Source organism: Archocentrus centrarchus, chromosome 1 (genome assembly GCF_007364275.1).
Source record: "Archocentrus centrarchus isolate MPI-CPG fArcCen1 chromosome 1, fArcCen1, whole genome shotgun sequence".
NCBI classification, from domain to species: Eukaryota; Metazoa; Chordata; class Actinopteri; order Cichliformes; family Cichlidae; genus Archocentrus; species Archocentrus centrarchus.
In genome coordinates, this window is record NC_044346.1 from 15,508,064 (window position 1) to 15,535,347 (window position 27,284).

A 27,284-nucleotide genomic window follows, 5' to 3' on the forward strand; every position below is an offset into this window, starting at 1 on the left:
CATCATGCAATTACATCAAGAAGCTTTAACTGTTTTTCCAAAGCGAAGCTGTAATACATTTATACTGTGGTACAGCCTTTTCATAACATGTATAAACATTTCCATCTAACTTTTGGTCTTGGTGCATTTTTTTTATGCAGTTATAAACTTTACTGTAGAGTTACCACACACCAAAACCAAAAATGTAAATGTGGCAGAAAGAAGAGACATATATTTTCCCCTAATAGTTTATATCAGATCAAATGGTTCTTCTCAGAAAACTTGTATTAAGATACAGAGAAAGGCCTTTTGTGTAACTTTTAAGCAGTGTATAGTCAATACAGCTTGCTTGCTGAGAGCCTGAAATGTATCATTTATCAACAAATGTTACTATGCCAAAACTTCTACATGTAATCCCTAAACGCATTTCTTCTTAGTGAGGCAAATCAGGAAAAACATCTGGCTTACTGCAGTTTATTTTCTGTTCAGCTCAGTAGGCAGCATAACTATTATCTGATACTGTGTAAAATATGTAATCCCTATAAAAAAAGATTCAAATTTTGTGGATCATGTCATATTTTATGGGTGTTTTCTTGTAAACCCAGAGAAACCCAAACAAAGCACACCTGATGTATTTTATTAACACTTTATTTGGAACAACAGATTAAAAATGAAATAAGATTGTAACAAAAAAAATAATAAGAAAAATAATAAATGCATGGGTTTCCCATGAACACTGATGCACTCCAAATCGAAGTTTGTTTCAAGTTACAATATGTATCATAAAACGATAAGAATGAGTGGAAGCATGAGTAAATGTGACAGGAAGTGCCACGCTTGTACCTACTGTATATTAAAAATGATGAAAAAATAATCAGCAACATTATTATTCATAGAAAGGCCTTTTGTGTAAATGCTAAGAAGTGTGGATACAGCGATCAAAAGCGTGTAATATTAAAATTATACGCTGAATTTGGAATATACTTGCTGGCTGGTACGTGTGTGTAATAATGTGCTGTAATTATTAAATCCTTCATTATTCCTCAGCACCTCATCTGTTTTATGTTCCCTTTCGTCATCTGTCAAAGTAATACATGACACTGAGCAAAGACCCTTTTCATGTGACACCCTCACTCGCTTTCAGTGCATTTACATATATCAGAGGAGGTGCATTTAACTTCCTTTGTATTATGTCAAGTAAGTTAAACCCACCTTAATGAACTTTAGTACCTCTTGCTGCAAAAAATGGACCACATCTTAAGTCAGGATCCAATAAAGTTTCTTTCCAGAATGGAATACTCTTCAGCATGCCAAGTCTTCACACATGGCTGCTCACATTTGTGCCCGTGACAAGGCTGTCGGTGGACAGGGATGAAGAAGGGCGAGGCCGTGGGCCAACAGGAGTGGCCGGCTGTGGGTGGCTGACCTGTGAGACCATATCATCGGACTCCCAGCGCTCCAGTTCCTCCCTGACGAGCTTCTCCATCTGCTCCCTGTGGGCGTCTGTGTCCCGCCCCAGATGTTCATCCTAACAAATGGAAACAGATTAAATAGCAAACGATCAGCAACATCAGCATCACATCAGCTTAACCCAAACATATTCCTCTCATGAGCTGGTGAACTTGTAATTAGTTTGGTTTATTCATTTGGAGCTGCTTCATGTGTGTATTTTTTTTTTAAATCCAATCTCCTAAATGTTCCAGTGTTCACCAGCTGTTCCCAACAGTGACTGCCTAAGAGGGTGGTGAACCAAAACAATAAAAGATTACCTGAAAAAACTCAACTGAGGGGAACTGCAGGGTACAATTCTTCACTATAAATGACACATTCAATCATGATAACAATTGTGATAGCATGATTAACATAATAGCATGAAGCAGAAAAGACCATCCACCACCTCTATCTCACCTCCATAACTCCATCCAGCAGCCTGCTCACCACATCTCGTCTTTTAAGATTAGCTCTCTCCATGACTTCCAGCTTCACAATCACTGAATCGATCTTCGATACTATGCTCCCAATAGAGTGCTCCATCCTGTCCACGCGTCTCACTAGCCTGCAAAACAAAGAACAATATTCTCTCATGTTGTTAAATGTGAAATTACTTTGCAATTACTTTGAACAGCATGAAATACTACAATACTACTGATGCAGCAGGCTAGTCCATTTTGCTGACATTTCATTGCGGCAATTCAAAATCTTACTCAGTAGTTTGTATGGCTCCCACGTGCTTATATGCATGCCTGACAACATCGTGGCATACTCCTAATGAAAGAACGGATGATGTCCTGGGGGATCTCCTCCCAGATATGGACCAGGGCATCGCTGAGCTCCTGGATAGTCTGAGGTGCAACTTGGCAGCATCGGATGGACCAAAACATAATGTCCCAGAGGTGTTCTATTGGATTTAGGTTAGGCAAGTGTAGGGGCCAATCAATGGTATCAATTCCTTCATCCTCCAGGAACTGCCTACATACTCTTGCCGCATGGGGCTGGGCAGGAAGAGCCCAGGACCCACTGCACCAGCGTAGGGTCTGACAATGGGTCCAAGGATTTCATCCCGATACTTAATGGCAGTCAGGGTGTCGCTGTGCAGAGGTCTGTGCATCCCTCCATGGATATGCCTCCCCAGATCATCACTGACCCACCAACAAACCGGTCATGCTGGACAATGTTACAGGCAGCATAGCCTTCTCCACAGCTTCTCCAGACCCTTTCACATCTGTCACATGTGCTGAGGGTGAACCTGTTCTCATCTGTGAAAAGCACAGGGTGCCAGTGGTGGAGCTGCCAATTCTGGTATTCTATAGCAAAGGCCAACTGGGCTCCATGGTGCTGGGCAGGGGCCACTAGAGTACGTCGGGCCCTCAGGCAACCCTCATAAAGTCTGTTTGACTGACTGCTGTAGGTCATTTTGTAGGGCTCTGGCAGTGTATCTGTTCCTTCTTGTTCCTTCTTGCACAAAGGAGCAGATACTGGTCCTGCTGATGGGTTAAAGACCTTATACAATGACTGTTTGTTGTGATTTGGTGCTACATAAATAAAATTGAATTGAATTGAATATATTGGTATCAGCCGCACAAATTTAGTACATCAGTTATATCTCACTGGCAGACTGATTTAGAGCTGAAAAAATATTTAGTTTACTATACTACATAGACAGTTAAGAAATCTGCAAGAAATCTGGACTCTGGTTAAATTTGCTCAGCTCTAAACTTGAAGTTGTGTTTTTTAGTTTGCCACCTAGAGAATATTTCACTACTATCTATATTATCTAACTACTAATGATTTGTCCCTGGCAAATTGTATATTAGTTTTAATGCAGAACAAGTCTAACCTATACTTCAGGAATTCAGTGTTTTTATTTATTATCAACCTTTTAACAGTCATTTCCTGATGAATCTAAGAAAGGAAAAAACTTCATACACTTGAAACTCCTCATAGGAAACACCCCCCGAGCTGCTGCCACGGCGTCGAGAGCTGTGGCCGCTATCCTCGTCATCGTCCTCCTCTGAGTCATCTTGAGTGCGAGGGAAGCTCCGCCCACTGCTGGGTCGAGTGAGCGAATTGCGTTCCAGATCCAAGTCCTCCTAGCATATGAGCAGAAACACACTGAACATCTGCTGTTGTGGCTGCGTTTGCACATATATGCAGGCTGTCTGATCAGTTATTGAAATAGGATTCTTTTGTTTGCCAAATGGGAAAAAAGCTTCTGGCTTCCCACTCACTCTCTCTTTCTCCAGGTCATCTCTCATTTGCTGGTGTTCGTGCTCTGTCAGCTCCTGATCGCCATCCTGATCATACTTGGCAAAGATGGCCTGAATCTCTGCATCTGTGTGACCCTTTCTGATTAAAGAAAAAAACAGGACACACTGAAAACAGGCCGCATGAATGTGAGATTTAACAAACCGAACACAATGGCTTTGATGGCTTTTAGTAGAATTGGAGATTTTGGTCACCCTTTCAGATCCTGACGGAGTTCATCAAAGTTCAGTTTCTCCCCAGCTTGACGCAAACCGTCTGAGATGTCATCCACCGCTGTCTTCTTCAGTCTCAGTTTCATCAAAGCTTTGTTACAACTCTGATGAAAAATAACCAGAAAACTATTTCACATTACATTTACACTTACCTAAATGAGCAATAACATTGCTATTTAACAGAGTATGCTAACAGTGACAGAAACGGACAGAAAGTGACAGAAGCAAATAATACATTCCACACATGGTTCAGATCGATGCAAGAGCAAACCACCAGTCCTTTGGTTTAAATTACAAAGCAGATGTTTTACACTGGGATGCAAGAGCTGATATCTGCTGTATGTAGTCCAGTTGCAGAAATTCTCTCCCTTTTACCTTAAAGAGAAAAGACCTTAAGAAACTGAGAGCTAAATACTGTTGCGACCAAACGTTTAACAGTGATCTATTATGTTCACTTCCAGCTCGTTATGAGATGATCCTGAATGGGAAACAGGCCACATTGAAATCAGGTAAGGTATTTGATTTTTTATGGGCTCATTTCCCACGTAACACCTTAACAAATCCAGTTCTTTCTGATTGGCTGCTCTTTGCCTTTCTTTGCACATAGAACTTGTGCTTTTTTATGTTTTCTTGGCTTGGAGTATTGGCAGAGCCAGTGTTTGTGTCAGCAATCTGGATCGAGCTATTAACGTTGTGAAACGGTGAGGTATAAGAGGAAAAAACTGGCGATTCTATACATGCAGTTTTTATTTCCCAGTGTTTACTGAAATGAAAGACATGGCTCTCTCCCCATTCATTTAGACGTAGGCTTCAAAATAACAGCCCAGATTCATTCCAGGATGACTGCTGAGTTGAGAGGACTAATCTCATTATTTGAAGTGGTCTCCTTTAATACGATCATCCAGTAAATATGTGCCAAACAATTATGTACCTCATAACAGTTCTCCTTTAAGTGGATTCAACAACACCCAAGAAATCACACCTTCAGGTGTACACACTTACCCTCAATATGGCAGCGCAAACTGATTTAAAGGAAATCTGCCTAAATAGCAACTAACAAATGTTGTTCAATACCTTCTTAATGAGGTCCATCATTTCCATTTCAGACCTCTGCTGGGACATGTCAGCCTTCACCTCAGAGTATGTGTCATTGATAATAGCCAAGAACATGTTCTATATAAAGAGAAAGATAAAGAACATTGTAGTATAAGTGAGCGCATTTTTAAAAACCAGAACAAACTTTACTTGGTTCACACGGATCCCCTACTCACCATAAGAATAAAGAAAATGAAGAAGACAAAGGTTATAAAGTAGACAGGTCCAACAACTGGATGAGCTTCCTCAATTTCTGAGAAGTTAAAGTCTCCCAGAATAATACGGAACTGAGTAAATCTACACAAACAAACAGGAACATGTTAAACAACAGGAAACAACATTTTTCTGAAGTGTTCCTGCATTCATCAGCTAAATTTTAGAGGCTCTTACATGCTGGCTTGGAAAGTGCTGAAATCGTTGACTTGAGTTCCAAACACCAAGTAGGCCAGCTGAGCGTATGCCAGGAAAATGATGAAGAACATGATGGCAAAACCCACAAGGTCCTTGGCACAGCGAGACATGGTGCTGGACAGCTGACTCATGGTCTTATTGAAGTTGATGAACTTAAAAAGCTGACAGGAAGTGAAAAACTGTTAGCATTAGTCGACTCTGGTGCATTGCTAAATTCCACTAAGTGTCCCCTGAATGTCTCTTGGAGTAGTGAAGTAAGTGAAGGAAAAAAGATTTTACCTTGACCCAGGAGAAGAAGACAATAACTGCAGCCATGTTGTTAAACTGAACCTGCAGGTTAGCCAAAGGCTCAAAGCTGGGGTGAGTAGTGTGGTTCTCTAATAGGTCTTTGAGTAGGTTTCCAACCGCGGCTGTTCTTGTTATGTTCATGATAATAGCAACGAGGCTCAACTGAAAAACAAATAAGTGAAAGTCAGTGAATGGCAAATACATTTTAATTTGTAATTATCCCAAAAGTAACCCTGATATGCACCGTGACAATGAGAACATCGAGACAGTTCCACAGGTTCTTGAAGTAATGCAGGCGGTGGATGCGGATCTCCAACACTTCCTCCACCACATAGTAGAGAATGAATAGGCAGAAGGCCACTTCACACATGCCCACAAAGTAGTCCCAGCTGGATACATATCGTATCAGACGCACAGTCTGGAACTGCCAAGAGGTCACTACGCCACCAGTAGCAGGGAACTCCACCAGCAACCTGACAAAATGCACCAAATTCAGTCAATTATTAAAGTGTGTAAATCAAGAATCTGGCTGATAAGAGAGGAAGAAGCATGCTTAGCCTTTATAATCCTCAGTGACAATGGAAGAAAAAGTAGATTTAAGTTGTATTCACAGTGGTGTAGTTAATATTTACTGCTGTTTTACAGTTGTTTATACTTGTCAACTGTCAAGCACAGTGGTGGAAGGTTGATTTTTTGAGCTTGTTTTACAGCCACAGGACCTGAGCACCTTGCAGTAATCGAGTCAACCATGAAAGTCATATTTATCAAAGTATTCTAGAGTCAAATGTGAGTACCATTGATTTCTCCTATGCACTTCAAGCTACTTTTTCACTGCAGTTTTATCAGTGAGATAATAACAATGATTGTCTCAATATAAGGAATAATAATCATAGCATCAATATAAGGACTTGTAAATGCCAGCAAATTCCTGGAGTGAGCTTGCTAAAACTATCAGAATGGACATAAGGGAATGTACAAAGTGGAAAGTGGAAAAACTTGAGTGACAAATGTGTTTTATCCCTGAAAAGAACTGACTGCAGCAAATACTGGGGAACCAGGCAGGGGAAAAAAGTCTCAGCCTTTTGTTTGTTTCTGTCAGGTGGAACCGCATATAAAACACCAGGACATGACAACAAGGTAATTAACACATAATCCTCCAGCACAAGCATAAATGCCGGCAATGACGTCAGCTACTTACGTAGGTTACATCATGGGCTCTACAAAGAATCACTGCAGAATCTCTCCCCTCAGCCCAACCGGTCGCGGCAGATGACTGCCCCTCCCTGAGCCTGGTTCTGCTGGAGGTTTCTTCCTGTTAAAAGGGAGTTTTTCCTTTCCACTGTTGCCAAGTGCTTGCTCATAGGGGGTCGTTTTGACTGTTGGGTTTTCTCTGTATTATTGTAGGGTCTTTACCCACAATACAAAGCGCCTTGAGGCGACAGTTTGTTGTGATTTGGCGCTATATAAATAAAATTGAATTGAATTGAATAGAAGTCTAAATCATGCCTTAGAGTTTCCCTTATTATTTCCAGTTATATTTTGGTAGTCTTTTGTCTCTTGTCTCTTGCATTTAGTTTCACTTCCTTATCTCATTATCCCTTGACTGTTTGCACCTAAGTCTGAGGCCATGGTCCCCAGGTGGAAAAGGGTGGAGTGACCAGTCCGGCTCAGGGTCTTGTTTACAAGTGATGGGAGAAGGGAGCAGGAGATTGACAGACAGATTGGGGCTGCGTCTGCAATGATGCAGATGCTGCACTGGTCTGTCGTGGTAAAGAGGGAGGTGAGCATGAAAGCGAAGCTGTCAATTTACTGGTCAATCTACATCCCCACCCTCACCTATGGTCACAAGATTTTTTGGGGCAGTGAACGAAAGAATGAGATCGCAAATACAAGCGGCAGAAATGAGCTTCCTCCAAAGGGTGGACAGGGTGAGGAGTACAGCCATTCAAGAGGGGCTCAAGATAGAGCCACTGCTCCTCCACATCAAAAGGAGCCAGTTGAGGTGGTTCAGGCATCTGACTGGGCACCTATTGGATGAGGCGTTCTGGGCATGTCCTACTGGGAGGAGGCCCCAGGGCAGATCCAGGACACGCTGGAGAAATTATGTCTCTCGGCTGGCCTAGGAACGTCTTGGGGTCCTCCCAGACAAGCTGGAGGAGGTGGCTAGAGAGAGGGACATCTGGGCTTCTCTGCTTAGGCTGCTGCCCCCGCAACCTGGCCCCAGATAAGCGGAAGAAAATGGATGGATGTTTGTACTTATACGTTTACCTGTTCCCACTCCCCTAATTAGGCCTTTGTGTGTATATATAGCCTCAGTCCTCCCTTTATCCATATATATGTATACAGTACTAGTCAAAAGTTTTGGACACACTTACCCATTTATTTGAATCGGTGAGTGTGTCCAAATTTTTGACTGGTATTTGTTCTTATTATGGTTTCAGCTCAATAAATCTGAACTCTAGAAGTAACTGTTGCTTACAACCCAAGCTTAAACCTTATGATAAGACCGACAATTCTTACCTGGCAATGCAGAAAAGGTTTATGTTGCCGTTATAGACAGAGAAGTCGAGGAAGACTGCCCTGCTGCCTCTGTCTAGCCACAAGTGATCTTTGAGGACCTGCAGCTGAACGGCTGACTTCTCTTTGGTACGAGACAAGTCTTGGTAGTATCCTCCACCTCCATATTTAGAGATCTGACCAGAGTAACTGCTGCTATTCATCTCACTCTCTGGGGTATACACCCACCTGACAGACATTGAAAGAGAAACATATGTGGTGCAGACATTTAGATAATTATATGATATATATTTATGTGGGCTATTTAAACTCATAGGCTTACGCAGTTCCATTCTTGGGGCCGAAGGAGGTGGTGTCCTCATTGGTAGGAGTGTATATGTTGTAGCATTCCTGGACCTCATCCCTCAGATCTTCATGAACAGAGCAGGTCTCATTGCGGACTTTGACCTGCCGGAGGCGCGGCACCCCAAGGAGGAGGTTCTCATAGTAGATAAGACTCTGATTCTCTGGCAGGCTTTTGTTGTTGTACCACACCTCCCAGTACATGCCATTGAGGAAGGGTCCCTCTGTGAACTGAGAGTATAGGCCAGACCAGGCATTCCAAACATAAGAAACATATTTAATCACCGTAGTCAGAAATGTGGTTTATTATTAAAAATCAAAAAATCTCTGTTCTGCATAACTCCGCTTCTGACAGCTTAGAGTTTTAACTGATTATTCATGTTTTATAATGTAATATAACCATGCTATGAAATTTTAGACAGCTCTTTTAATTTTCATTGATTCACTAGGACACTGTATACTTTACACTGAAGTGGTTCTTTTTTTGTGACCAGAACTTCACTAAAAATCAGGGTTTTCTGTTGATCTTTCATCTGAATCAGGTATTTCTCAGCAAACATTCAAACGACAAATGGGGCTGGAGCACACGAACTTCACAGACTATAAAACTGCAATTAAGTTTTTAAATAAAGAAATAGTTCATAGATGAGATCAACACTACACTCATGTATGCTTTATAAATATAATATGAACTGACAGCTAAGAGTTGCTTAGCTTAGTACAAATTAAAAACAGGAGAATAATGGCTTTTTTCCTCTAATATTTACCAAATAATCACAAGAGAAACTTCTAATGCAACTTGAAGGCAGAAAGCAAAAAAGCATAAGATGAAAAAGTGCAAACAGCCTCTTTAAATGTGCAGAACCTTCCTTTCTCGAGATGTTATAAAATGGTAACAAAGTAGCAGAAAAGTAAAGACATTTCCCAAAACAAATCATTTTACCTCAGAGAGGGATGAATGCTACACCTTACCTTCCAGAAATCCTCCATGGTTGAGAGGCTCCTAAAAGTGGATGGGTCCCTAGAAGACAGCGGTGTGTCCAGGAAAAGCTGAGACATGACTTTGGTGTAATGGTACATATTTGCACTCACCATCCCATAGGTCACTGCAGAATAAATCAAGATATAAGAAGAAAGAAAGTAAAATTTCTATTAGCACCAGCAACAAGGACACAAATTCAACTGCAACATGCTAATGATTAAAACAGCAGATTTAACCCAGCGTGAAAGCAAGAATCCTACAAACACAACATCTAAATTCAAAATTAGACTGAATCTACTTTGGATTTGCTTATGCAATATTATACTCTGTAGCTGTTCAGTAGTTCTGGAAAATGCTTTTAACAGTCGGGCTCAGGCTGGCAAAATAAGCCTTAATGGTCTCTGCCAGGAAATCGTTTCCTGATCCACCCTAAACCACACTTTGGCATTTTTCATTGCAGCAAGAAGAGAGAGGGGGAAACTTTACCGTGACATTTTTTTCCCCTTTCTTTCCACACATGCCACTTCTTTTTGCCATCTCAAATGTGTGCTGTTGTTTGAATTTAAGCCTCCTGACAAATGCTGATATTTGGATTTTCTGCTCCGAGACTCATTAAGCTTTGAGTTTGGAAAGTAAATTTTCAGCTACAGGACAGATGCCACATTTTTAAAAACCCTTCTATGACTTAGATCAGTCCACCACTGTCGTTTGGAGCACAGGCATTTACTTTATGCTACATAGACCATCTACCTGGGAATTGATACTCATAAGAGTTTATTCATGCCAATTTATTCATCAATTTTATATGTGGCCTTCACATCACACAGTATCAAAGCAGCAGCTGTTTGATTAGCTGAGAGTATGAACACAGTGTAAAAAGGCTTCTGTGTGAGTAGATATGCAAAAACACCTTTGGCTTGAGCATAAAGTCAGTGCTTTGCAATGGACAACTATCGGAAAAACATGCCAGCATTGACAAAAGTAACTGATAGGCTTGGAGGCACTTGATTCCAGTTAACTGGACAATCTGGTACCAGTTTTCAAGTGAACTGAGTTCTCAATTCCCATCCCTACATCTAGCCATTTTCAGTATGAGGCATGCCTTTACACCACAAATGAGAATGTTTTGATCATAACGTAGGTGCTTGTTTTCATGTTTAATTAATGGCCTTTTTTTGCACTATTCAAACAAGACATAAATCAATTTGTGTAACTTTTTTTTTTAAACTAAAAAACAAAATGATGCAGTGGGTATGACACAGCAGACACTGAATCTGCGACAGTTCCCATCAATTCAGCTTCATATTAGAGAACAAATGAGGTCTTTTAATCATCCTGGTCTTGATGCAGTGTAATCCACTATTTATATAATGTTTTTGCACATCAATCATGTTTTGCAGTATGACAACAACACATAGGCTAACCTGATAACACTTAGTATCCAACTGGGACAGAAAAAATTTTATTTACACAACATTACCTCGGCAGAAATCCAATTTCTTTTAAGTATTTCTCAATAACGAAGCTGTTAACAAGTCACTGCAGATGAACAATTCCTAGAGGATGCACCAATCTAAAATTTACAAGACTTTTGCATGTTTACTTACAGATACAAATAGTGACCAGGAATGCGACGTATGTGAGCATCTCCCTCAGTATGTTCCTGAGGTATTTTTCTCGGCTGCTGTCACTCTCTTCCATCAACTCTGTGCCCCACAGAACTACAAGGGAAATAGCAGGCCATTAAGTATAATATTTACATGAAGAGACTAAACTGCACAATTATCTCAGGAAATCTTAGCAGACTGACAAAGCCCTATATACATTGGATAATTGAAGTTTATGACACTTATATTTTATTAGTAGTAGTTATTAATGCTATTATTAAACTCAGGTAACAGCGGAGAGAATGACAGTCATACAAGAGTCAAGCTGGGGTTTCCTTACTTTTAGGGATGGTGGGAAAACACTGTTTAATTATGCATGTATTGTGTTCAACAGTTGCAAACTAGAAACGCAAATATTTTTTGTGAAAAGATATCACGATTTTTACTTAACTGTATAAAGTTGTAGTATCTGGTGTTAGACTTCACCATGACATTAAAAAAAATCGCCACCTACTTCTGATTTTCTGTAGTATCTGCTTCAGACAGCTGGGGTGACCATGCATGTCTTGCTGCTGGCCATCCAAAGTCGGGGTTGGGTAGAGTCCTCCTCGGGGGATGTTGGTGCTGCTGCCCCCGCGGTTGAAGCTACCCAGGCCGCTGCTGCTGCAGCTGCTGCCGGAGGCCGTGGACGCCGACCTTCTCCCAGGACTCGCTTGAGGCCAGTCGGCTTCCATTATCTCGTCCTCGGGTTCAAAACCCGGGTTATCCCGGCTCCACGCTTGTCGCGACGGAGGGCACGGGGTGCCTATGACTCCACCGAGACCCAGGTCTTGATGCTGGATGTTCTCCATCTCTATCCCTTCACTTGTGTCGAGTCTGTGCGCCGACCTTCCAGCCTGGCTCTGCGGCAGCTGCTGGGGTCTGACTCGAGATGTACTCATGGTCCAGTTATTATTGTTATTAATGTATACTTCTATCTCATGTGAAAAACTAAACGTTACCCATAAACAAAAACCTTTAGCGGCTGGAGCATTCAGAGATAACTACTAAACCGCTAAACGTCTAAAAAAAAATACAAATAAAAAATAATGCAGAGTTAGTCAAATAACCAACCAATTGAGCTAAACACATAAAACGTTGCAGAGTGTCTAAAAGTCACGTCAAGACACCTCAGTAACGATATCCTGCTCATCATAGCTAACTGCAGCAGTTTCCACCCTCACCAAACCGTTAAAAACTTCCCGAAAAGTCCCGTAAAAAAACCAAAAAAACCAAAAACGACGTCTTCAGTTACAAAATGATGCTTTTACAGCAGTTAAAGTTGTTAGAGAAGTAAGTATTTCCAATAAATTGTCCGCCGCATTAAAGTGTTGTGTTTATGTGAAAAAAAGGAGATAGTTTTCTTGTCCCGGGACAGCCATCTTGTTCTTTTTACTCTCCCCCCTCCAGAAAAAAATCTCCTCGTTTGTTCGGGACTCGGGTTACGTTAGAAGTCATGGCGTCGCAGTGAAGGGTGGAAAATAACACAAAGCAATGGAAAACATTTTTAAATTAAGTTTTTCAAATTGATTGTTTTCCAACCCAAACTTCTTAATAAGAATTTCCTTCCGTGAGTAAACCGTTCACGTTTACAGTGTGTACAAAACTGGAAAGGCTTAAGGATGTTTATTTAATTAGTAAACACCACAATTCAGAATTTGAAAAACAAAAACTTTTTTTTCTTTTAGGGACCACTAAGCCCTGTGCTTGCTGAAAATGTATCGCAGTTTTTACATGAATTTAAAGTTACACAACCGCTGCGTGTTTGGGTTTGTGGTTGCTGTGGCAACAAGGCACTCCACTAAGCTGACTTGACTAGAGATCAGAAAGGTCAGAACTACACATTCAAACACACACACACACACACACACACACACACACACACACACACACACACACACACACACACACACACACACAAACAAACAAGAAAACGTATAATTCAGTGGAAACTATATTAGATCTGCTGTTTTTTAATGTATAAATGCATGGATGGATCTAGTCTCATTGTACATCCTGTATAATAACAATAAAGGCATTCTATTCTATTCTATTATGGGCCTAATTTGGGCAGGCTGGCCCTTTGTAATGCTTATACACTGTGCTTTTGCTATGATAAATGAATGCCAACAACTATTAAATGTTAAACTGGTGTTTATTTAAAAACAAACAAACAAACCTGAGCTCACAGCTGTATAGGCTTATTTTAGGCTGTATAATTGCAAATGTTTAAATGGAAACTTTTAATCTCATTTTCCAAATGGCTGACATGACAATGTTCAGATATTTACTACCTTATTCCAATATTAACTAGTATTTGGAAATATTGAGCGCAATTTACCCATACATAGCAGTGATACTCAGATATGGTACAGAAAGGTACTTTTGGTGTCATATGTCCTAAATAAAGAAGTATGCTTTTACTGAAAAGGAGGAGCTTGTCTGATTTCCAAATTGCTGATATTTAAAATGTACAGGTCGCCTACCTTGCAAAATAATAAGTTCTACTTTAACTTTAAATATTTTAAATATTAAATTCAAGCAAAATATCAGCAAAACGTAGCCTCTTCTAACTTTAAACATAGTATTCATTAGTAAACCTAATTGTTTTATTGAAGACACTGTGGTACATTGTAAAATTATTAAATCAAGCCTTTTTTTTCAATTTAAACTTGATTTTCATCAGTGGCACAACACATATTTCAACCACTGTGTTTCAGATTCATTACTGTTATCCTTTCCCCACTTGTTATGTAAGTTTATTTTCTTTTTCCAAAAAAAGAAAAGTCCCAAAGTAAAAGACAAGAAGCCTGTTTGACCACATGGTGGTGCTTAATATCTACTTTTGGGAAAGCCTAAAACAAAGACATGAGTGAAATCCTCAGAAAACTAGAAGGTCCTGGATTTGAATCCACCTTGGCCTGGGTCTTTCTTTGTGGAGTTTGCAAGTTCCCCCCATGTTTGTGTGGGTTTTCTCCGGGTGCTCCGGTTCCTCCCACAGTCCAAAGACATGCAGTCAGTGGGGTTAGTCTAACTGGTTATTCTAAATTGCCCATAGGTGTGAATGTGAGCGTGAATGGTTGTCTGTCTCCCTGTGTTAGCCCTGCGAAAGGCTGGTGTCCTATACAGGGTGTACTCTGCCTCTCACCCCATGACAGATGGGATAGGCTCCAGCCCCCCAGCAAAAAGCCGCAGAAAATGGATGGATGGACAGGCTAACAAATGAGGTGAGGCAGGAGTCTCTGTGGACTATGATGTTTGCAGATGTAGTGAGAGTGGGGAGCAGGTGGAGCGGTGGAAGTATGCTCTGGAGAGAGGAGGCATGAAGGTCAGTAGAAGTAAGAGAGAATACATGTGTATGAATGAGAAGGATACAGGTATAACAGTGAAGCTGCAAGGAGCAGAGGTAGTGAAGGCAGATGAGTTTAAATACCTGGGGTCAACTATCCAAAGCAATGGACAATGCACAAGAGAAGTGAAGAAGTGAGTGCAGGTAAGCTGGAGTGGGTGGTGGTGAGTGAAAGATGTAGTGAGACCTGCTATGATGCATGGTTTGGAGATGGTGGCACTGAGAAAAAGACAGGAGGTTGAGCTGGAGATGGCTGGGTTCAAGAAGCTAAGATTTTCACTGGGAATGACAAATGACGGACAAGATTAGAAACAAGTATATCAAAAGTATGGCTCATTTCCAGTGTTTTGGAGAAAAAGTTAGAGAAGGAAGGCTGAGATAGTTTGGACATATGCAGAAGAGGGATAAGGTATATACTGGACAAAGGATGCTGAACATGGAGCTCCCAGTTCACCGTTAAAACTAGATTTTAGTGAGATGTTTCCCAAAAGAATCATGTTTTGTTAATCACAGACTGTATGCATGGTTTTAATATGCACATTTGTACACTATAACAATGAATGCAACTACATACAATTATGCATGTATCTTAGTAAAAACTGGAGTACAAACTATCTCGATAAAAATATACCAACAAAGTTCAATGCAGGACTACTTCATGAGTACTTATCCTGCCTGTGAGTACCGTTTCTATGACGCTCTACACGTTTGCGGTTAGTTTGTGGAGGCGTGGCTGTTTATTTTACGTCACATGCTTTGTTGCCTAGTGTAATCAGTCCATTGGCTGAATCTGTGTGATGGGGGTTCCCAGCCCCAGATTGCAGGGGTAAAACAATAAATCGAAGCTATCGCTTTAAATCTTTAATCTCTGGTAGAGCAGAGATCATAAACTGTCAGTGGGAGCAGCGTGGGAAATCACACAGTATCTCACCTGGGATTGTCTGTAATTCAGAACCCTTCACAGTCGATTACTCCTAATTATTTATTACAATCCATTCTGTCTACATAGATAGGTCTTTCACAAGGTAAGTTAGCCTTTCTCTAAGCTAACATTTACCGCATCAGCTAGCTTAATGTAGCTGCATTGTGTAGTCCAGACCACAACTTTCGACTCGATTACAGCCAGTAATAGTTGAAAGTTGACGTCTAAAGTGTGTCGTTACTGTACAGATATTTAACAAAAGCTATGTGGTTAGACGTTTTGAGTCCGAATCGAGTTAGTTAAATCGGTCTTCCTTTGTTGTCCCTGAGAGCTAGCAATAGCACTCAACGTGTTTCATTGACAATGGCTCGATACTCAGCCGCTGGCTAACACTGAAGTTTTAGGAAGCTTCCCTGATTTTAGGAAGCTTCCCTGCGAGTCCTAACAGTTTTTATAGTTAACTTGTAAAAGAAGGGAGTGGGTACCTCGCTGATTGTTGGTGCACTACAATGGCTGACATTGTAGCCGTGGTTAACGCCGGGTTTAACGTCAGGTCGGCTTCCCCCCCCCCCGCCGCTCTGCCTGCAAACTGCCTGCTAACTTTGTGCGTGTGTGTGGAAGTAACACCTATTTAGTCATTTATTTCACAATGTTGTGTGTAAATCGAGTATTCCCAATATTCCGAGTGGTCACTGCTTAGGGAAAAAACGACGACGCCACAAGTGAGCTAGCGCTAGTGTTAGCCAGCTAGCAGTGTCGCAGGATCGGAGTTTCGTTTCAGTTTGTTGGGCATGCGTTAGCAGTTTACGATGACAGCGAAGAGGCCGGCAGTGGCATTCAAATTCAATTCATTCAGTTCGTTATATAGTATATAATGCTGAACTGACAGCGGAGGCGCATCCTTCAGGGTTTGAATCCGTCTTGTCACATCCGCGGTGACCGTGGGACAAACGTGAAAGATGACAAAATGTTGTTAGCGAATAGACGAAAGGCCACGTACAGCAGGCCACTCAATCTACGAAGGGTTACATAGACCTAACGCAGGAACGTGATGTATGGTTGTACAACTGGATTTAGCGCTAGTTTCTCTGGTTTTCTCCACTCCCTAACTAGAGCACCTGCATCGGTCGTTTCCTTTTAGTCACCAGCTGGTTTCCCTCTTTGTCTCATTGGATGAACGTGATGGCGCAGTTGAATGTTGGCTAGTGCATTAGCCGGCCAGCTAAACAGCTGTCTTAATTTTGGCATGGAGTTGCTGTTGTTTTGATGAAACATGGGCCCAGACGAAGAAAACGAAACGCTTTTCTAGTAAAACGAAACCGTTCTGTACTTCCTGTGCTTGCTACTGAGACACATCCATGTTTATTTCAGGCACTAAAACTGTGTGCGTACCAACATGGACTTCCTTAAAATGGCCTGACCGCAAACAATGCACGAGGCGCTTTAACTGACTCTGAACTTCATTGTCTGTTACTGCACTTAGTTGGGACTCTACTACGTCTTCCTAGCTAAAACCAGTGCTGTGAAATATAACAGCAAATGTAATCCTAGTGTAATAAGTGTTTGCATAAAGTGTTGCTCAAGATTTATGACCATGTTCAGCTGTGTTGAGCTATTCAGACTAATAGTATTAGTAACACCAGCACCACAAATTTCAACCCCAAAAATGACCACAAGCATTATGGGGTAATCTGTCTAGTATGTTTTTAATAAATATTTTCACTTTTGGGAATGTCCTGTGGGTATGTGTAAACTCCAGCTGAATGATAAATGTGTATTCTTTACAGTGTTACAGCTAAATCCTGGTCTTTCTTCTGTTTCAGCACTTAATATTGTTTACCAAAGAAATGGTGATGGAGAAGCCAAGTCCCCTGCTTGTAGGGCGGGAGTTTGTGAGGCAGTATTACACACTCTTAAACAAGGCACCAGACTTCCTGCACAGGTAATTACAGAATATTTAAGGGAGAGTCTTTTAGTGATTAATGATGCTTTTTAACTTTCACGCTGCTGTGCTAATAGGTTTTATGGGAGGAATTCTTCCTATGTTCATGGAGGGCTGGACCCAAGTGGAAAGCTGGCGGAAGCAGTGTATGGGCAAGCGGTAGGTACCAATAATGAAGGCTTATTTTGAACCTTTATTGTAGTGAAGTGTTATTTTAATGGAACTGAACAGTTTGAAATGAATCACTGTCTGCAACGAATAAGTATGCAAAGACAAAAAATGCTGTTTTCAAGACTGACCTGATCTATACTTGTGAAACCAAACCTCACTGGTGAAATGCAGCTCATTTTATCTGCCAAATTTGTAATTCGACCTTGTCTGAGAATCTACAAATAAGTTATTCCTATTTTATGACTTTTTACATCTCTTAGGAAATCCACAAGAAAGTCATGTCTCTGCAGTTTAGTGAATGCCACACAAAGATCAGGCATGTGGATGCTCACGCCACACTGAGTGATGGAGTGGTGGTACAAGTCCTTGGAGAACTGTCAAACAATGGTCAACCCATGAGGAAGTTCATGCAAACATTTGTGCTTGCTCCAGAGGTGAGTACTTGTGCCTCTTAGTGCTGCTTACAGGCATCAAGGTGGAGTGGCAGTAAAGTAATACTTTCTAGGATCATTTCCTATCTTAGTGGGCCAGGCATAGCATACCCATAAACTGAAATATTGTCAGAATACTGACAATCACTAACATGTTTTCTTCTTGCTTTCTTGTTAGTCTTGCGCAACAAAAATACAAAGAATACAGTGTTTATAACTTAAATAAAACTGTAACAAAGAGAGGCTGCTGTTGCTAGAGTTGCAAGCTACACCGACATGGGGGTGCTTTTCATTATGCCGGTTCATGCTTCCTCGCATCCTCTCACCCATAACCCAGAAATTGTTTTTCCCCTCTTCCATTTAATGTCTTTTTAATGGCCATTTGACCCATTAAATGCACTGTTAGGTTTGAGGAAATGGATAAGAAGTTTTGTCTGTTTGCACAGGAAATGGACACAAATCCAGAGTGAAGGATTATAGGTATGGAGCCTATGCAGACTTGCTGTGTGGAGGCATCCCAAAAAAAAAGAAAAGCAAACAGCAGTGTGTAGCTTGACTTGGATGCTGCTATTTGCTAGTCAAATGCTGATTGCTTGAAAAGTGGGCAAGAACAGGAAAGTGAGTGATGGCTGATTGCACCACTTAGGAGAAATATGAAAAAACAAACAAGAAGAAGAAGAAGAAAAATCCAAAATATAAATTGTGGCTGGAGTAGACACTTCATTGTGTTTTTTTTTTTTTTTTTTTTTTTTTTAAATGCTTGGTTTCGCTTCAGTTGTTTTTGTATGTTAAAACTTGTGGTCCTATCTACCTGACTGAAGAACCACCTACACAAGCATGCTGTAAGATTTTGAAACGCCAAAGAGAGGTGTCCTGTGGACATTAGTACAATTTGGTTTAACAGGTGATACAGCTCTGCAGCATGTCATAAGTAACAGAGTAACTCGATCAACACAAGGATTTCAGATTTGAAAGCTTCAGTTTCTGTGTCCCAGAATCTTTCTCTCATTCTCACAGTGAGGAGGTAAGACATGAAAAATGAGAATGAGATGCAAGTATAAGAATCAAGGAGACATGATGTTGTAATGAAAAGCACTCCCTATTTCCACAGCAACGGTGTGATGCAAGGTTGTAGTGGAAGCACACGTTATCATGGCTAAATCGGATGAGCCTAATAGAAAAGAGCTAATGAAATTGCTACTGTTTTAAAAAAAAAAAAAAACACAGTTTGTAAGGATATCATTATTAAATGTTTGTTTTCATGTCACATGTTCTCAGGGTTCAGTGGCAAACAAGTTCTATGTCCACAATGACATCTTCTGTTATGAGGATGAAGTTTTTGGAGACTCTGAAGCTGAGCTTGATGAGGGTGAGATAACCAGTGCCCCCCCCTCTCCCCCATAATTTCCTTCCATTTCCCCTCCATTTATTTATTAGAGTCTTAAGTAAATTTTTTAAAAGTGAGGTTGCTTATTTTGTCTCTTTTGCTTCTTCAGAATCAGAGGAGGAAGTTGAAGAGGAGCCAGAGGAGAGGCAGCCTTCCCCTGAGCCACTTCAGGAAAGCCCAAACAGCAGCACCTATTATGAACCTCACCCTGTCAGGTATGTAAAACTTGATTATAACTCTGAGCAACCAAATATTGCATGAGGGCCTTTCAAACAAGATTTCTGTGGAGGTGACATGTTTGTTTCCTTATTTATGGTCTACAGCAATGGAGTAGAGGAACCCATGGAAGAGCCAGCTCCAGAACCAGAGCCAGAGCCTGAACCAGAACCCAAAGTAGAGGAGATAAAGCCTGATGTTGATGAGAAGGTTCTTGAAGAGATGGAGGAGAAGGCACCTTCACCAGTCCCTGTGGAGTCTCCACCAAACACCCAGGAGCCTCCCAAGGTGAGGACAATTACTTCTCGGTAGTCTTCATCCTGTTGTTGTACAAGGAGCAACACAAGTTCATTGAATCTAAAGTGTAATGTTTGAGTCAGACTAAAAAATGGTTCATCACAGATTTTAGACAGGAAAAAACTTTAATTTTATTAATTTGTAAAACCAGAGGGAAAAAAAATGCATTTTTTAATGTTAAGATGCATAGACCAGGTTAATGCAGAATCCACATGGGATTAATAGGCTCTGATCAAAGGTGCACCAATTAATATCATAGTATGGGTGTTGAGCATTATCAGTGTAGCCCTAATGATGCATTACTGTATTCCTCACAGCCTTTCTCCTGGGCCTTGGTGACCAGTAAAAACTTGCCTCCTACCGGCACAGTCACCTCCTCTGGAATCTCACCCCATGTTGTTAAAGCTCCAAGCTCACAGGTAAATAACCACTAGTCCAGACTTAGATGCTCAGTAACATAAAAACCAAGAAAATTTCTAGTAAACTTTATTATTGAGGTACTGTGCAGGCCCTTCCTACGAGGCTTGTACACAGTTTATTTCAAACATGGATCACGCATTGAATTTGTGGTGAAGAGCAGCATTGGCTTTGGGAAGGGTATGTGTAGATAACCTCTGCACACTGAACAAACGATAACATTGTTTGGACTTTTCAGATGGTGTACCTCAAACAAAATAAAATTGTAGAGAAAGTGCAGAGGGGAATGTTTGTCTCATGAATTCTCAGATTTACATTTTCTTTTTTGTGGATGACACTATAACAATTGTCTTCTATGGCTAAGCTTGCTTCACTGTGTGGGCCATATGGACAAAATCCTCAGTCATCTTTTTTTTTTTTTCTTTCTTTCTTTGAACATCAGTATGCATGCTAATATAGTGACCTTTTATAGTGGAAAATCATTTGCAGTCAAGTAAACTGAATATTCAGACAAGAAGTTGTAATCAAGGAAAAGGTGGAGGAAGTCACCTTTTTCTTTAAAACCTGAAGCTACTGCTTGAATGGTACCAATCAATATATTGAGCAAGTAGTAACAAAAAAAAAATCAAAAGATCAAAATGAAATGATTTGACACGTGTCTAAACACTATGGGCCAAAAAAATGGATGAATATACCTAGCACAGAAGGACTAATTTTTATCTGATCCTACATAAGGCTGTGATATTTATTACTCCTTGTCTTCTGTATAGCCCAGAGCTGATGCAAAGCCAGAGACACAGACGGCACCTCTTCGCCCCAGAGACCAGCGCACTCGTGACAGACCGGGCTTCACTCCGCGGGGTCCCAGACCTGGTAATGCTAACGCTAATCGTTCTCAGATTAAGGGTTCTTCAGTTTCCGTGTGGTTCATTTATACTATCTGTATGTCTCTGTCACTGTTAGATGGCGTTGCATCTTCGGATTCTCAAGCGGGAAAACAGCACTTGAGTTTTGTGAACAAAGGTAAGTATTACTGTTTATAGGTTATTTTATTTCTTACTGAGAACCTTTTTTTTTTTTCCAGTTGTAATTGTAAGACTACATGGTGCTGATCATATGTGCCCCCACTCCCCTCTGACTTGCAGGTGGCAGGGGCGATGCAGAGTCTGGTGACATGGACAGCAGGCGGATCGTTAGGTACCCTGACAGCCACCAGCTTTTTGTTGGCAACCTCCCACATGACATCGATGAGAACGAACTCAAAGAGTTCTTTATGAGTATGCATTTTTATTTATTGGACACACTTTCCATAACCATGCAAAAAGTCATGCAGAGTTGATGAATGTTTTTGTCCTTTTATTCTTGCAGCATATGGAAATGTGGTGGAACTGCGAATCAACACCAAGGGTGTTGGCGGGAAGTTGCCCAACTTTGGATTTGTGGTCTTTGACGACTCTGAACCTGTGCAAAGAATCCTGGGGGCCAAGGTAGAAGGGGCATGTATCAACATTTCATTACCCACTTTGTTTCATTTGGTGGTTTTGGTGACACACATCTCTACATTTCATTTGACTCTAGACTTACTTGATTAGTTTAGTTTAGTTTTTTTTTTTTCTTTTCCCCTTGTCTCGTAAGTCACAAATTGACATTTAGATTTTAAAGATGCATAGAGGAAAGCAAGATAATGTTGCACTACCTAATGCGAAGTGCAGTCAAAATATTACATGCCTCCACCCAGAGAAACCAAAAACCTTATTCAATTTATTCAAGGTTTTTTCTTTGTGCATCTGGATTGCTTTCAGAGCTCCAAGTCTTTTCTTGATGGCTCTGTGAAAAGTCTTGTTCTGACCGCTTACACTTGAGCATTTGCTGTTTAGCCACCAATGGACAAAACAACCAAATAAGCTTTGGTGTCAGACTGACCAAGGATCATAACAGTCCCAGTGTCCAGTCCTGAAGCCATGGCATCCAGTTTGGAGCATGTTGGTTGTTTTTTTTTTTTTTTCCTTTCTTTTTTCTTAATTTTCTTAATTTCTGAATCCATAATGACCATACACAGATGTTCTGCTGCAAGACCCCAAAGTCTCTGAACAAGTAAATGAAGCTTGCACCACCTTATAGCCACTCACAGCCCAAAGATTTTGGGGGCCACAATAACAAAACCAGGGTTCTAGCTAGGAGATGATCATCTGACACTGTGCTGAGCTGACCGGGTCCCTTTTTTTGTTTTTGTTTTTTGTGTGTTTTGTTTTTTGTTTGTTTTAATGTGTTAATGGACCATTTTTTATAACTTAAAGTACAAATTGTAAATTTCAAAAACTTATGTACAAATTTAGCCAACAACAAAGTTGTATACAGTTATTTACATTAAAATGTAGGCAATGCCTCAGGCATTTCTTTTTTTTTTTTTTTTTTGGTACAGCTATTTACAGAGCAATCAGGTGTCACAATTAGATGCCACACAAATGTGTGCCACTCCAAAAAATCAGTTCCTGACTACCACAAGACGGAGGGGCCCATCACAGGCCTGACATCTTTGTGTCACTCCGGCTGAGACAGCATTTACATTAGCGTTTGCCTTTGGTAGCTTTTTAGCTAGCATCTGCCTTGTCCATGACTACACTACACACTAATTATACACTCCAAACACGCTAAATGTCACAAATCTCGACATCACTGTCCCTCTTTCGCCATGTCACTCCCGCAACTTTCACCTGTTGCTCAGCAACTGAATACTACATGTTGCCTTATAATTTTTTGATTGGTTGATGTGGTGCATTTAACCACCAATAGGAAAGGGGATGTCATGTTTTTGTTTTTTGTTTTTTTGTAATTAATTTTTTTCCCCCTTTTCCTGTTGCAAGAACATTCTGTTTGTGAGCACTTGCAAGATTTTTTTTTTTTTTTCCCCCCTCCTGCACCAAATGTGACAATATTCAGGGGAAAGTAGGGTGTAAATGATTTCAATTATTTAAGTCTGGTTTTACTTACCCTATCAACTGGTATATAGTTTGAAGTCTGCACTTTTGGCAAGTGGAAACAGACAAACAAATAGAGGACCAAACTTGTGTGTGCAAACCTGTGAAACAGGCAGAGAAATGACCTTGCTCTTTTTCCTGCAGCCCATCATGTTCCGAAGCGAGGTGCGTCTGAATGTGGAGGAGAAGAAGACGAGAGCAGTGCGCGAACGAGAGACCCGCGGGGGAGACGACCGTCGGGACATGAGGCGTAACGATCGGGGTGCTGGAGGTTCACGAGGTGTCGTAGGAAGCGGGATGATGCGTGATGGGAGGGGACCGCCACCTCGTGGTGGCATGGCCCCCAAACCTGGCATGGGCTCTGGAAGAGGCTCCAGTGGCCAGGGAGAGGGTCGCTTCACAACCCCACGCCGCTGAGGAGAGCAACCCCTGCGGTGTGGAAGTAGTATCGTGTTCTCCATCTTCAGTCGTTCTTGTTAACGCAAAGAAATCTTCATGTATAAAAGTATATATTTGAGGTTTTTTTTTTTTTTTTGGTTTTTTTTTTTGTTTTGTTTTTTTTGTTTAATTTTATTTTTTTGTTCCCTCTTTGCTTTGGAATGTGACACAGCCTGTCAACCATTTATTTGTGAAATAGACAAAAACAAAATAAGCAAACAAAAAATGTCGCTTATTAGTTGTGGGTTGAGCATCCTTTTGGGGTAGCTCAAGACTTTAATTTGTAAATTCGTGAAAAAAAAAGGCAAACCAACCAGGAGAAATCTGCCACATTAGAAGGGACTGATAAGACTTAACCACAGTAATACAGCCCATCAAAAGAGATTATATATGCCTTGACTTAACTGGGGCGCTGCTTCAAGAAATCCCCTCTATTGCACATTTTATATGGTATGGTTTCCTGCCCGCTACAGGTCGAGAAGAGTGAGATGCAAAGTTTGTGCAGTTCCTGGGGAAAAAAGCTTGCCTTTTACTTTTTTGAGAGACCACTGCTTCAAAATTACATAATGCACTCATCAATATGCACTAATGGGTACTTTTGTCATGTTACGTTGACATCGATGCTTGGAATGCAGCTGGAGAGACCAGTTTTGTCTCAAAGCGATACGACTTACCGGGGCAGGCCTCACTCACAGCCCATCTGCTGTGATCAATGTACTTTTCACACTTTTGACCCAAAACTACGCTTCAATTACAGCTGGATGGACAAGATGACAAGCAAATCTACATGACATACATTTTCCTCATTTATGAATCAAAAAAAAAAAAAAAAATCCTGAATTCCTGGACTTTCACCAAATGAGTGAGGAGACAAAGGATAAATGAGAAACAAAGCTGAACAATAGAAGAATGGTAATGATAGGTTTGCTCTGTTTTTCTTTTGAGTTTTCTCTTTTTTTTTTTTTTTTTTTTTTTTTTTAAATTCTGCCAGCTAGACTGCGAAACTGGGATGGGCAACACCTCCCTCCCTCTTCCCTCCCTTCCTGTCTTAAGTGCGGAGAAATCGAATAAATGTACAGCAAAAATCATAGTTTACTGTATGTTTGGCTTTTCTGTGTATATTCATTTCTCTCTCAACTTGATAAAAGCATGATGGTGCCTTCTCTTTCACCTTTTCCAGTCTTACAAAAGCGAAAAGTGGTTTGGGGCTGCTACAAAGCTGCTCTTTTTATTTTATTTTATTTTTTGAACTGGTATCTGCTGACAGCAGATTAAAAAAAAATACTTGCAGTATTCATAAGAGTTATGTTTTTCAGGTGCATATTTCATTTTCCATACTGTTTTACAACTACAGATCTGCTGTGAGTTTTGTACATTTGTTGTAATTGTGTCCTGTTGTGGGTTTTGTAGAGACAATAGGTGCCTCGAGTTCTGTTTGTTAAACAGTGAAGAGGTGCAGCCCTGCATCTGAAGAACTTCTCCCTCCAAAAAAAAAAAAAAAAAAAAAGGTACATTGTAGATGGTGGCAGTGAATTCTTGGTCTTTGGTTTAACAGGTCATCACTCCGTACGACTATGATTTCATTGAACTGAAGCTTCAGAAATGTCTCAGAATAAAATTCAGACACTGATCAACTCATGGCAGCGCTCGGGTTAACCCCTGGACTCACAAGTTGTCAGACTGTTCTTTTTTTCTCAGCAACAATTTTGTAACGATCTGTACGAGTGGGCTGTCGGTCCCTCCAACCTACAGGCAAGCAAATAACTGCACTCACTTTTCTAGCGTTAAAACATTTGTATTTTCATATGCTGATTATTCACTGTGCATATTTTTATTCAGTTATCTGAATGCCATACTTGTCAGCTGCTCCTTGTCCATGAGCATCTTTTTTTGTTGTTACCACTCGGTGAGGGAGGGAAGACCTTTGGTTTCAGCTGGAAAGGAAAACACGTGGTTTTATTTTTAATTTTGTTATCTTGCACTGAAATGGGAAGTAAAATGATGATGTAGCATTTTTCTTGACAAATATACTAACGAGGTCTTCCTTGTCTGGTGGTATTGCACTATTTCCAACATTTCTGGGACAATCGTGGCAGTCTGAACACACAGCCTATCCAAATTTTCATTTGGCTATTAAAAAGCAAACGCTCCTCTTGATTAGAGTGTGAAATGTTTTGCTCTCACGCGTGGTTCAAGCAGATGCAGTATACAGGCATGGCATATTTGAGGTCGATTTTTACAGTAATGTTTGGTAATTCTTTCTCGTGGTTGTAAAATATCTTCAGATGTGAGAACAGTTTTTAAACTTAATTTGTTGCCATCAGCTTTTGACCTAATATTGCAGAGAAATGACAGCTCTTTGGTCCTTGAGTGCCTCAACCCCCACCAAATGTTTATTTGTCAGGTAATTGCTTAACGTGGGCACTTGATTGCAATCGTACTTTTTACAGAAATGGTCACTGAAGAGAGCGGTGTAGAAGAGCCATCATGCTTTCAAACCAATCTTGTGCTTTCACATGTCAGTGGTGGTAAAATGTTTGAGCATAGAAATTTAGATTTGGATAATTCTTTTCTCACTGAAATTTTCGAGGACTCATCCCTTTCCAAACTCTAAAGGATCCTTGAAAGAAAAACAAAAAAACAAAACAAGCTGTTAATTTATTTCTCTGTGGTTTAGAAGTGCAGTTAATGGATCCTCATTGTAAATCATTCCAGTCTTTTTTTTTTAATGGAAATAGAAGTATCTTCTTGGCTTTAGCAGGTGTGGTAAACAGTTGGCTGCCACCTTCATTTTACTGTGTTTACCCTTGTTCCTTGTACAAAACTGTTGCAGTTGGAGGCTTTTTTTTTTCAAGTTTAGACTTTTATTTCTTCCTTCCTTTCCATTTTGAATGTGTTGGACTTAACATACAATAAACTACTGATAACATCACTGCTCATACCGTTTGTCATGTTTATAGGCAACTCCCCTGATAAGCTATGTAAAATTTGAGCCTCCAAACACAACAATAGATGTAACCCAGTGCTGTGGAGAAGAGATATTCCCTGCAAAGTCTTAGTATAAACTTTTTTTTGTGAAAAGTTTAAAAGGTATTTGCTTCTCAAAATAGCCTTAGAAGGTGTCAAAGGTCTTAAGCTTCATTTAGAGAGGTCTAATTTTTCTTTCTTTTGGGGGGAGAGAGAATTTTCTGTATGTGGTTTGCTGCTGCTTAATCCTAATACTGGAACTAATTAATTCTAGTATTGGGGATGATACATGATATACACTCACTGGCTAGTTTATTAGGTGCACCTGTTCAAATGCTTGTCAGTGCAGATATCTAATCAGCCAATCACATCACAGAAACTCAATGCATTTAGGTATGTAGACATGGTCAAGACAACCTGCTGAAGTTCAAACTGGGAGGAAAAAAGGTGATTTTGATTGTGTCATGGTTGTTGGTGCCAGACAGGCTGTTCTGAGTATTTCAGAAACTGCTGATCTACTGGGATTTTCCCA

General features: G+C 40.5%; 2 protein-coding genes across 6 annotated transcripts; one reads left to right on the plus strand and one right to left on the minus strand.

Annotated features, from left to right (window-relative positions):
- Window positions 1–611: 611 nt before the first annotated feature.
- Window positions 612–12,942, minus strand: pkd2 (polycystic kidney disease 2). Of its 2 annotated transcripts, none has more exons than XM_030741039.1 (15): window positions 11,713–12,942; window positions 11,199–11,312; window positions 9,582–9,715; window positions 8,590–8,840; window positions 8,271–8,495; window positions 5,995–6,223; window positions 5,742–5,912; window positions 5,442–5,623; window positions 5,228–5,348; window positions 5,031–5,129; window positions 3,939–4,060; window positions 3,708–3,825; window positions 3,406–3,566; window positions 1,888–2,035; window positions 612–1,507 (listed from the first exon to the last, which is right to left on the minus strand). In XM_030741039.1, the coding sequence occupies exons 1-15, from the start codon at window positions 12,137–12,139 to the stop codon at window positions 1,298–1,300; spliced, it is 2,712 nt and encodes a 903-aa protein (XP_030596899.1). In that variant the 5' UTR covers window positions 12,140–12,942; the 3' UTR covers window positions 612–1,297. The 2 variants fall into 2 exon arrangements, with proteins under 2 accessions (XP_030596899.1, XP_030596891.1); XM_030741031.1 differs by having other exon boundaries at window positions 3,406–3,569.
- A 2,449-nt stretch (window positions 12,943–15,391) lies between these two features.
- On the plus strand, window positions 15,392–26,717 carry g3bp2a (G3BP stress granule assembly factor 2a). 4 transcript variants are annotated; one of them, XM_030727901.1, is made up of 13 exons: window positions 15,395–15,611; window positions 17,332–17,450; window positions 17,528–17,609; window positions 17,882–18,055; window positions 19,331–19,421; window positions 19,549–19,654; window positions 19,763–19,943; window positions 20,270–20,371; window positions 21,140–21,242; window positions 21,333–21,392; window positions 21,515–21,646; window positions 21,738–21,865; window positions 23,492–26,717. In XM_030727901.1, exons 2-13 carry the CDS (start codon window positions 17,356–17,358, stop codon window positions 23,762–23,764), a joined length of 1,527 nt encoding a protein of 508 aa, XP_030583761.1. In that variant the 5' UTR covers window positions 15,395–15,611; window positions 17,332–17,355; the 3' UTR covers window positions 23,765–26,717. The 4 variants fall into 4 exon arrangements, with proteins under 4 accessions (XP_030583777.1, XP_030583786.1, XP_030583761.1 ...); XM_030727908.1 differs by having other exon boundaries at window positions 15,396–15,611; window positions 21,738–21,856; XM_030727917.1 differs by lacking the exon at window positions 20,270–20,371 and having other exon boundaries at window positions 15,392–15,611.
- The last annotated feature ends 567 nt before the right edge of the window (window positions 26,718–27,284 follow it).

Excerpts from the sequence above, each read along its gene's own strand:
- pkd2 (XM_030741031.1), bottom strand. The coding sequence starts at position 12,139 with ATGAGTACATCTCGAGTCAGACCCCAGCAGCTGCCGCAGAGCCAGGCT. Across the intron at positions 9,716-11,198 it reads CCTGGTCACTATTTGTATCT|TGACCTATGGGATGGTGAGT; the intron begins GTAAGTAAACAT and ends TTTATTCTGCAG. Across the intron at positions 5,349-5,441 it reads AGCACTTTCCAAGCCAGCAT|ATTTACTCAGTTCCGTATTA; the intron begins GTAAGAGCCTCT and ends TTGTTTGTGTAG.
- g3bp2a (XM_030727901.1), top strand. The coding sequence starts at position 17,356 with ATGGTGATGGAGAAGCCAAGTCCCCTGCTTGTAGGGCGGGAGTTTGTG. Across the intron at positions 21,243-21,332 it reads TCCGCGGGGTCCCAGACCTG|ATGGCGTTGCATCTTCGGAT; the intron begins GTAATGCTAACG and ends TGTCACTGTTAG. Across the intron at positions 21,647-21,737 it reads ACTCAAAGAGTTCTTTATGA|CATATGGAAATGTGGTGGAA; the intron begins GTATGCATTTTT and ends TTATTCTTGCAG.